General features: G+C 46.0%; 1 protein-coding gene across 1 annotated transcript; it reads left to right on the top strand.

The window, feature by feature from the left end:
* The first annotated feature begins 431 nt into the window (after positions 1–431).
* On the top strand, positions 432–2,808 carry ghsra (growth hormone secretagogue receptor a). Its single transcript, XM_062469443.1, has 2 exons — positions 432–1,553; positions 2,492–2,808. The coding sequence occupies exons 1-2, from the start codon at positions 749–751 to the stop codon at positions 2,806–2,808; spliced, it is 1,122 nt and encodes a 373-aa protein (XP_062325427.1). The 5' UTR covers positions 432–748.
* The last annotated feature ends 8,554 nt before the right edge of the window (positions 2,809–11,362 follow it).

Raw genomic sequence — 11,362 nt, 5'->3', positions numbered from 1 at the left:
CTTTTTCTGTCTCTCCCTTTGGATTTGGACTAATTCTATCGTTTGTGTTTTGAAGGGCTTCCTGGAATATTAAACAGCGTTCCGTTGGTTTGTTTACCCGGGTTTGTTGTTGGAGGTGCCCGTGTGCGTATGCAAAACCGACAGCCCTCCGGTATCCCATTACTACAATGACTCTGACTCACTTTCATGCGCTCCCTGGTGCATAGACCGTGCCGTGTTTTCCTACCTGGTGTGTTTTGTCTGACGCAGAGAGCAGGGAGAAATATGGAACACTTTTTGAACGATTCCAGAAGATAATGTCGTTTATTTTTCTCTCTTCAAAACATCCATTTATTCATGTTATATTTTCTTAATGCATTTTGGACTCCTACAATTCACATTTTGTCCGCCAAAAATGCTATGGAAACACCGTTAAGCAAAGGAAGTGCAAGTGTTTTAGACGCATCCTTGCTCTGTAATTGAGTAATATTTGAATGATGGACAGAACGGTAAGAGAAAGACCTCGTTTGAGTCTGTTCCATTCCAATAGAATTCCCGTTGGAGCTTTTTGACTGACACTGTTCAACCAGAGCGCACCATTAGAGCGTCCACAAGTCTTCCATCTTTTACGCATCTGTACGGTCGTCGTTTAACTCAAGCTGGAGACGCGGCAATGACGGGCAAGAAGCTCGGCAGTCGCTCTGAGCAGCCTCACAACCGGAGTGCAGTTAAGGGGCAGCTCCGGTCCCTTGAATGACCCGGCGGCAGCATGCGCTCTTGGCACAACAGCTCCCAGTGCTTCTCCCGCAACTGCAGCTGGGAGGACCCCGGGAACGGGAGCTACTTCGAGCCTCCCATGAACGTTTTCCCCATCCCCGTGCTCACCGGAATCACCATCGTCTGCGCGCTACTGTTCCTTGTCGGAGTCACCGGCAATGTCATGACCATCCTGGTCGTCAGCAGATATCGAGATATGCGCACGACCACTAACCTGTACCTGTGCAGCATGGCGGTGTCCGACCTGCTGATCTTTCTCTGCATGCCGCCAGACCTCTACCGCCTGTGGCGGTACCGACCTTGGCGCTTCGGCGACGCCCTCTGTAAACTCTTCCTGTTTGTGTCGGAGTCATGCACCTACTCCACCATCCTCAACATCACCGCGCTGTCCGTGGAGCGATATCTGGCCATCTGTTTCCCGCTACGCGCCAAAGCCTTGGTCACCAAGCGTCGCGTGCGCTTGCTGATTCTCGCGCTATGGGCCGTGTCCCTGCTGAGCGCGGGGCCCGTGTTCGTTATCGTTGGTGTGGAGCGCGACGAGTACGGTGCTGGGCCCGGTGAATCGGTAGAGAACGGGGATACCAGCGAGTGTAAGATGACACAGTACGCCATCAGGTCGGGACTGCTCGCCGCAATGGTGTGGGTGAGCTCGGTGTTCTTCTTCCTGCCGGTGTTCTGTCTGACGGTACTCTACACGCTGATAGGCCGCCGGCTGTGGAAGAGGCGCCGGGAGACCAACATCGGACCCTGCGTTGCCCACAGAGACAAAAGTAATAGACAGACCATCAAAATGCTGGGTAAGACATTAATGTTAATGACACTGGAAATTTTAACGTTGAACTGAGTTATCGGAGTGGGTAACTACCCTTTGAGATGTGATGTCAAATCAGGGTCAAGGTCATCTTTATTGTCTTAGTGTGTGTAAATATCTGCTGTTGTTTATCCTGATGAGTTTGTAGCAGCAGTCTGAAGGATTCGATCTTTGTCAAAATAGTGTAAGTGGTGATCGCCAACTGACAATTGATTTGACACTTGTGAACTCGTCTCAGGGGAAAGAGACCCGATTTGGGCTTGTAGTTTGGCACTAATCACCTGTTACCGAGACAGTTTTGAACCAAAACCAGCAAATCATGACATTTATCAAAGAAGATCCACTGAAAGATTTCTATAAGATTAAAAAGACATAACCCCGGTGTGGATTCAGCTTTCATAATACCCGGCTTTCTCTTTTACTGATCCCCTGTAATGATCTGGTGTTCAGCTTTGCCTGAGTTATTTCGTCATGCAGGTGTCTGAAGATAACTGACATCCGCAGATAAGATCTGCTAAAAAGAGAAACAGTGTTTGAAGAAGCTTTTAATGTTATAAATGGCATTTTTTTTATGTAGTCTACTTGGATACCTTTTGGAAAACACATATAAAAGTTACAGGCTTCAACCTTTAAATGTGATAAAAAAAAAAAAAATCAAAATACACTTGGGCAGATTATTTTCTCCCTGCCATACGTAAAATGCTCAATCTCACCATAACCCATGTCTCTCACCCTGTTCCCACACCTGTTCTTCACCCCTCCTCTCCCCCCCACTCCTCTTCCCCTTCTAACTCCTCCCCTTCTCCGCCCTCTTTTCCCTGCATCTGCCCTTCACCTCCTTCTCACCTCTACTCGTCACTTGACCCACTCACCTCCTATTCCCCCCCCCTCAACACTCCTCCCTTCTCCTCCTCTTTCCTCCAGTGGTGGTGGTGCTAGCCTTCGTGCTGTGCTGGTTTCCCTTCCACGTGGGCCGCTACCTGCTGTCCCGCTCCTCTGAGGAGGGCTCACCCTGGTGGTCCCTGCTGTCCGAGTACTGCAGCCTGGTGTCGGTGGTGCTGTTCTACCTGAGCGCTGCCATCAACCCCATCCTCTACAACACCATGTCCAGGAAGTACCGCTCCGCCGCCGCACGCCTCTTTGGCCTGGCTGCCAGCCAGGTGCCGCCGCGCGGCCGCACGGCCAGCACCGCGGTGGGTGAGGGCTCGCCCGCATGGACCAACTCCACCGTTAGCCTTTAACGGAGGAGGCGGGGGGGGGGGGGGGGGAGTTGTAGGAGGGTTATGAGGCTGTGGGCATAGAGGGGGGGATGTGTTGGAGGTTGGAGGGATATGGGGGTTGGGAGGCTGGGGTGCAGGGAGGCTGGGGGGGGGGGCTATGGAGGTTTGGGAGCCTGGGGAGTAGGGGGCTGTGGAGGATTGGGGGCTCTGGAGGGTTGGGGCGGGGCTGGAGGGTGAGGTGCCTGGAGGCTGGGGGGCTGGAGGTGGGGGCCAGAGAGGTGGGGTGCCTGGAGGGTAGTTGGTCTGGAGCTGGAAGCTTCACCTCAACTCCAGGGACGAGCAAAGACAACATGACTTATCATCAAACCCCCAAGTGGGTCTCCCACCACTGACATAGAAAGTCTTGGGTACGTCAATACACTTCAGGCCTAAAGGATGTAATACGACAAATATTGACTTTATTATGTTTAACATTTATGATAGAAGATCATTTCTGATGACAACCTACAGAAACATATTGTACCATTGTACCTTAATCTGCAGTTAGTGTTTTAATGTTTTTCTTCTGACTGCAAGTGCCACCAGCCATTAACCTCATATGCAACTTCTGCAACAGCTTAAAAAATGTGCATTATCCAATGCTAAATGATGCACTCGCGTGCACCTTTGCGCACACACAAACACTCGCATGAATGTTCACAAACACTTATACATACACACACACACTCAATGACATGGATGCTCACAAACGCACACACACACATATACTTGCCTGTAAATTAAAATTGCCTTACAAAGGATTGTAATCTGGATGACAAAGAAAGCACTGTAGATCATGTGCACTGGTCTGCACCTGTGAAATAGGGGTAGAGGTGCCGTGTGTATGACTGTTACAGTAATTCGTTCATGTGTGTGCATGTTGGTGTGTGTACGTGTGTATAATTGTTTATGTGTGTGCCTGCTTGCATCTACGTGTATTTGTGTGTATAGTGTGTATGCGTATGCTTGTTTGTGTGTATGTGTGTGTATGTGTGTGTGTGTATGTGTGTGTGTGTGTGCGAGCGGGAGAGACTCACGTCTGTAAAGTGAGAGATGTCAATTGTATGAGAGGCCGTATAGGCCTTAATTCATACTTGATCTCACATACACGCCATGACCTCACATATATACCATTATACTCTCACATATATACCATTATACTCTCACGTATATACCATTATACTCTCACATATATACCATTATACTCTCACATATACACCATTATACTCTCACATACACGCCATGACCTCACATATATACCATTATACTCTCACATATACACCATTATACTCTCACATATATACCATTATACTTTCACATATATACCATTATACTCTCACATATACACCATTATACTCTCACATATACACTATTATACTCTCACATATACACCATTATACTCTCACATATACACCATTATACTCTCACATATACACTATTATACTCTCACATATACACCATTATACTCTTGCACATAAACTGGCATACTCTCTTACACACACAAAAATACCGTCTTATATGCACCATCATACTAAAGTATGACAATATATGTAAGAGACAAATAGTATGTGTGAAACAGAATGTTACTATATGTAAGAGAATAACAGGATGTGTAAGAGAGAATACTTATCTATGTGAGAGAGAATACTTGTCTATGTGAGAGAGAATACTTGTCTATGTGAGAGAGAATACTTGTCTATGTGAGAGAGTATACTTGTCTATGTGAGAGAGAATACTTGTCTATATGAGAGAGAATACTTGTCTATGTGAGTTTGATTGAAACGGAAGGCAGTTTGATTGAAAATCAGTTCCTGATTGGCTTACACATGAAGAAGAAGGATTTGGGGTAGATGTAGCTAACGCCCACCTTCCCTATCAAGACGAGACTGAGTGACATGGCAAGATGGCAGAGAGTGGGCGGCTTAATGAAGCCATTGGACTTATTAATAACATTTGAATACTCCAAATGCTGCGGCGTTAATGTAGGGAGGTTCAGACCCGTTCCTGAAATACGTTTTTACAGTTATTCCTGGAGACATTATGGAATTAAATTACATATTAACTATACTAAAATACTTGTGCACAATAATATTGGCTAAATGTCGACGTTTTTAAAGGTTTTTAATTTTATCTCGAAGCTTTTTGTGAAAATGAGGCTAGTTTCACGACAGCGACTTTGGATGTAGACTAGGCTACTTTAACATGTTAGCTGATTAGCCAGTATGAGTGAGATATGTATACAGTCACATTAACAAACCTCTTCTTTGTAAACTATTTCGTCTTAAATACGATGGGAACACATCACATTAACAATTCCAAAACGCACCACACGCCAAACACATTTTTTGTCAAGGCGTCTCAGCTCAGATTCCGAGTCGGATCCATGAAGCTATTTCGTTGCAGTGAATGGGTGCGGGCACTCATCGGGCATAGGGGCCTACACTCAAATAGGATCTTAAAAGTCCCAACTGGAAAATGTTGTGAACAGATTTACATCAAATTCAGGTTGTGGCATTGAAGTTTAGGTTAGTAGCCAAGGGTGTAAAGACCACTCGGCTAATTAAAGACGTCAACGGTTAAAACCCCAGTGCCACGGGACGGTATTCACACAGGCATTGGCTTTAATTTAAATGATAGTTTGTTTCATAAAAAAAAAATAATCAAAATACACTTGGGCAGATTATTTTCTCCCTGCCATACGTAAAATGCTCAATCTCACCATAACCCATGTCTCTCACCCTGTTCCCACACCCGTTCTTCACCCCTCCTCTCCCCCCCCACTCCTCTCCCCCTTCTAACTCCTCCCCTTCTCCGCCCTCTTTTCCCTGCATCTGCCCTTCACCTCCTTCTCACCTCTACTCTCTGCTAGGCTACTTTAACATGTTAGCTGATTAGCCAGTATGAGTGAGATATGTATACAGTCACATTAACAAACCTCTTCTTTGTAAACTATTTCGTCTTAAATACGATGGGAACACATCACATTAACAATTCCAAAACGCACCACACGCCAAACACATTTTTTGTCAAGGCGTCTCAACTCAGATTCCGAGTCGGATCCATGAAGCTATTTCGTTGCAGTGAATGGGTGCGGGCACTCATCGGGCATAGGGGCCTACACTCAAATAGGATCTTAAAAGTCCCAACTGGAAAATGTTGTGAACAGATTTACATCAAATTCAGGTTGTGGCATTGAAGTTTAGGTTAGTAGCCAAGGGTGTAAAGACCACTCGGCTAATTAAAGACGTCAACGGTTAAAACCCCAGTGCCACGGGACGGTATTCACACAGGCATTGGCTTTAATTTAAATGATAGTTTGTTTCATCAATTGAAAAACTGATCTAGGACTTTTGACTCAAGTAGTGGGGGTCGGTATAGCTTCCTAAACAACTATGGAATTCTACATTTGAGTTTTTTAGTGGATTTGCTTGAATCGTTGTCAGAAATGTTGGAATCAAAGACGACAGCCATCCACAGTGGCTATTTCTAACGCTAACGATGAAATGCGCCGGCTCTTCAGACCTGGATCAGGTGCATCACGGAGCGGCAGCAGCACTCTGTCAGGAGTTAGTCTTAACCGAAATACTCCGGAGTTTGATATTGGGATTGCGCCATCACTTGGCTGGCATTAAGACGAGCTCCTGACAGAGTGCTGCTGCTGCTCCTTGATGCACCTGATCCAGGTCTGAAGAGCCGGCGCATTTCATTGTCAAAGTTAACGTTAGAAACAGCCCCCGTGTATGGCTGTCGTCTTTGATACAACATTTCTGACAATGACGCCGCAGGATTTGGAGTATGCAAAATGTTATTAATGAATCCATCTTGTCATGTCACTCAGTCTCGTCTTGATAGGGAAGGTGGGCGTTAGCTACATCTACCCCAAATCCTTCTTCATGTGTAAGCCAATCAGGAACTGAGAATTCAGTACTACTTCCTTTTCAATCAAACTGCCTTCCGTTTCAATCAAACTCTCTCTCATAGACAAGTATTCTCTCTCACATAGACAAGTATTCTCTCTCACATAGACAAGTATTCTCTCTCACATAGACAAGTATTCTCTCTCACATAGACAAGTATTCTCTCTCACATACACAAGTATTCTCTCTCACATAGACAAGTATTCTCTCTCACATAGACAAGTATTCTCTCTTACATAGACAAGTATTCTCTCTTACACATCCTGTTATTCTCGTACATATACTAACATTCTGTTTCACACATACTATTTGTCTCTTACATATATTGTCATACTTTAGTATGATGGTGCATATAAGAGGGTATTTGTGTGTGTGTAAGAGAGTATGCCAGTTTAAGTGCAAGAGTATAATGGTGTATATGTGAGAGTGTAATGGTATATATGTGAGAGTATAATGGTGTATATGTGAGACCAAGTAGTTTATGTGCAAGAGTATAATGGTATATATGTGAGAGTATAATGGTATATATGTGAGAGTATAATGGTACATATGTGAGAGTATAATGGTATATATGTGAGAGTAGACTGGTATATATGTGAGGTTATGGTGTTGTATGTGAGACCAATTAGTTTATGTGCAAGAGTATAATGGTATATATGTGAGAGTATAATGGTATATATGTGAGAGTATGATGGTATATATGTGAGGTCATGGCGTGTATGTGAGACCAAGTATGAATTATGGCCTATACGGCCTCTCATACAATTGTGTGACCGAGTGGTTCAGTCAGAGCCGCTGGCACGCGTCTGGCGAGCATGCATTTGCCCCACTACTTTTCAAAGTGGTAATGGTCCCACCCCTCCACTTTCGACTCAGTGGCGTATTGAGCGCATCCCATCTACTATTATAAATGGGAAAAAAACGTTTGCAACAGAAAAAAAACTCTATTTCTTCTTGCAATTGAACAAGTTGATAAAATACTCTGTTGACTATTACGCACTACTTCAAACGCTGACTGCAAGTGAATGCACCTGTCAGTCACAGTGATCTCCTAGCTACAGCCAACCCGGCCCCAGAGGCAGAGCATCGACCACCCCTCTCAACAACTCATTACTGCTAACGCCATCGAGCATAGACTGTATTCAAAAACGAGTCAGTGCAGATGGTTAGCGAAAAATGTGGTGCCACCTCTGGCTTCAGTACAGTGTGTTTGCGCTGAGTGTCATGACTGTGTGTGTGTGTGTGTGACAGTCTGTGATGTACAGTCTACTTTAAATACTTTATCTGTTCAGCAGGCTTTGGCAGCGCACGTCTGTGTGGTGTTGTGTGCTGCCTTCTTGGCCTGAGTCACCTCGGACTCTAATGTCTAACTAACAAAAAAAGAGGCCATAAAAAATGAAATTTAGCTGTCCTGTTGTGACCGCTCAATACCAGCCTTAAACTGTAAATAACTGCTTGGAAAAAAAACTTCACTCTCTTACTGATTGTACCTTTAAACACAGAAGCAGCTGTCTCAGCATTAGCCCCCATCACTCTACTCTTGACACAAAGGGCCCTATTTTAACGATCTGAAACGCAAGTATCAAAACGCAAAGCGCAAGTAACTTTGTGGGCGGGACTCCGGCGCGGTTGCTATTTTGCCGGCGGGATAAATGACAAATCTAAAATGGGTTGGTCCAAAGTAGCTACATTACTAATGGGTGTGGTTTGGGCGTAACGTGCAATAAACCAATCAGAGCGTCATCTCACAGTCCCTTTAAGAGCAGCGCTTGTTCCACGGCGGATTGCTATTATAACGGCAGATTTTCCAGGCGCACGCCAGCGGTTCACAGCCGAGGAGACTGACGTTCTAGTCAGGGCCGTAACAGATAAGTGACATTGTATGGGAAAGGCAGAGCAGTTTTCTCATTGCACTAAACGGCCCGCTCATGCTGCTCATTCAAATTCTTATTCTTATTTTTATATATATTTTATTTTTTAATTGTTATATTTTTAACTTGTTTAGTTCTTAGAATTAGTTTAACAATTAGACTTTTTTACTTAATTTAAGACCCGTATATGTTTATTGTTTGCACCTTCCTGCCACAGTAAATTCCGTGTTTGTGTAACATAGGCTACATGGCGAATAAACCGAATTCTGATTCTGATGGAGATGGGAGAAGAAACCAACCCAAATGAGCTTCGGTTAAACAGGCCTGGGAGGAAATTGCCACAATTGTTACAAATCAAGTTCACATACATAGAGATTTCTCATGAAAATATTTTTATAATCATTGAAGAAATGTAACACGCCATAAATCAAAACAATGTAACGTAGTTTCGCAGGAGTGCGCACGGACCAAGCTTGAGCCCTTAAAATAGCATCTGAATATCGCGCCATTGACTTTAGACTACGTTTTTCCTGGTCAGTGGCGGAATTGTTTTTCTGAAACTGCAAAATAGCACCAGGGAACGTTTGCGCCGGAACACGCCTCCTTTTCTCGCTGAACCGCCCCCAGGAGCGCAAAGTCATTCCCTAATTTACCGACGTGCGTCTGTGGAGGGAAAAGTCCGCTTTGCGTCGAGTGCAAACTAGGAATGATACTTGCGTTGTTGACAAAGTCAATTGCGCTGGGTGCAAGATAGGGCCCAAAGACTTAAAAAGAGAAAAATGATGGACTACAAACATGGCTATCCCCTGAACTATGTATGTACCTTTGCTCCTGTGTGTCTGTACAGGATCATGTTGTGTTGTGTGTATTGAAAGTGCAGCTTGCGTTCTGGGCTGTACAGCTGTAAAGGCTGGTAGTTCAGTGTGGCTCTCTTGGCTGGCAAGTTGTTACTGTATCTGTCTATATACATTGTTGAGTAAGTCTTGTAAAAATAAACATTTTGAAAAAGATTGTCGGCCTCTTTCCTGTCTGTCTGTCTGTCTGTCTGTCTGTCTGTCTGTGTCTCTCTCCTCTCTCTCACACACACACCTCCACACACCACCTGTCCCTACAGGACCCATCTGCATCCATCCCAGGGTACACACAGCTCCGAGACTCCTGCTTGACTGGGTGTATTGTTCCAGCCCTCGGACCCAACCCGCCTGCCATCCCCTCATCTCCCCCAGCTGTGCCCCGCTGTGACGTCTCTATCCCCCGCCTCCGTCTGGCCCTCGGCTCCATCCGCGGCCGCCCGGCGTGCCTGATCAAAACATCAGAGGATGAGGAGAGTCCCTGCAGGTGTCTGTGCTGCAGCTCTCTCTACGGAGCCGCAGGAGAGAAGAGGAGGGGGGGGGGGAGAGAGGGAGGCGGAGAAAGACAGGCTGAGAGGGAGCGAGGGGGACAGGGAGAGAGACGGGGGTGGAGGGTGAGGGAGACTGAGAGGGAGCGAGAGTAAAAGAGAGAGGACAAAGACGTAGAGCGACCGCAGAATGTGCACGAAAGAAAATTGACAAAGAAAGTGAAAGAGATCAAATGAGGGGATGAGTGACTTATGCAGCGCGTTGGGATATTGAGAAGCAGACAGCTGGAAGGAGGGAAAAATGTCTCTTCCTTGAGGAAGCGAGGGGTGTGATGGAGAGATAGAGAAATAAAGTGCTGATGTGAGTGGAGAAAGAGAGGAGCTGGCGAGAGCTGAGTTCTTTCTGGTGGCTCTGACAGAGAGTAGAAAGACTTCAGTGATTTAGTCTCCTCGCTATCTCCCCAGATGCTATCGAGGCCGCTGGGAAGTAAATCTAGAATGATGGCTGGAGATTGTAAACCAAAACACACACACACACAAACACACAAATACACACACACACATACACAAACACTCACAGTTAAACACATGCTCCCATACTGGGGCACTTTTACAGACCCAGGAAGAACGAGAGAGGGAGAGGATCGATGACAATGTTCTTGTTCAAATCAGTGATGTTGGACTGCCTGTGCTTTTGTGCTCCTGTCTCCACCCACAGTGTAGAGACCCTTTGTGCTCCTGTCTCCACCCACAGTGTAGAGACCCTTTGTGCTCCTGTCTCCACCCACAGTGTAGAGACCCTTTGTGCTCCTGTCTCCACCCACAGTGTAGAGACCCTTTGTGCTCCTGTCTCCACCTACAGTGTAGAGACCCTTTGTGCTCCTGTCTCCACCTACAGTGTAGAGACCCTTTGTGCTCCTGTCTCCACCCACAGTGTAGAGACCCTTTGTGCTCCTGGTCTCCACCCACAGTGTAGAGACCCTTTGTGCTCCTGTCTCCACCCACAGTGTAGAGACCCTTTGTGCTCCTGTCTCCACCCACAGTGTAGAGACCCTTTGTGCTCCTGTCTCCACCCACAGTGTAGAGACCCTTTGTGCTCCTGTCTCCACCCACAGTGTAGAGACCCTGGCTTATGACCTGGCTGGGGCAGCTTGACTCGGCTGCTTCATTAGGGTTCATGCTGAGGCATTAGGCTTCAGGACTCTTAAACACATGCTCCCATACTGGGGCACTTTTACAGACCCAGGAAGAACGAGAGAGGGAGAGGATCGATGACAATGTTCTTGTTCAAATCAGTGATGTTGGACTGCCTGTGCTTTTGTGCTCCTGTCTCCACCCACAGTGTAGAGACCCTTTGTGCTCCTGGTCTCCACCCACAGTGTAGAGACCCTTTGTGCTCCTGGTCTCCA

Source organism: Osmerus eperlanus, chromosome 9 (assembly GCF_963692335.1).
Source record: "Osmerus eperlanus chromosome 9, fOsmEpe2.1, whole genome shotgun sequence".
NCBI classification, from domain to species: Eukaryota; Metazoa; Chordata; class Actinopteri; order Osmeriformes; family Osmeridae; genus Osmerus; species Osmerus eperlanus.
This window is presented reverse-complemented; position numbering and strand designations above follow the sequence as displayed.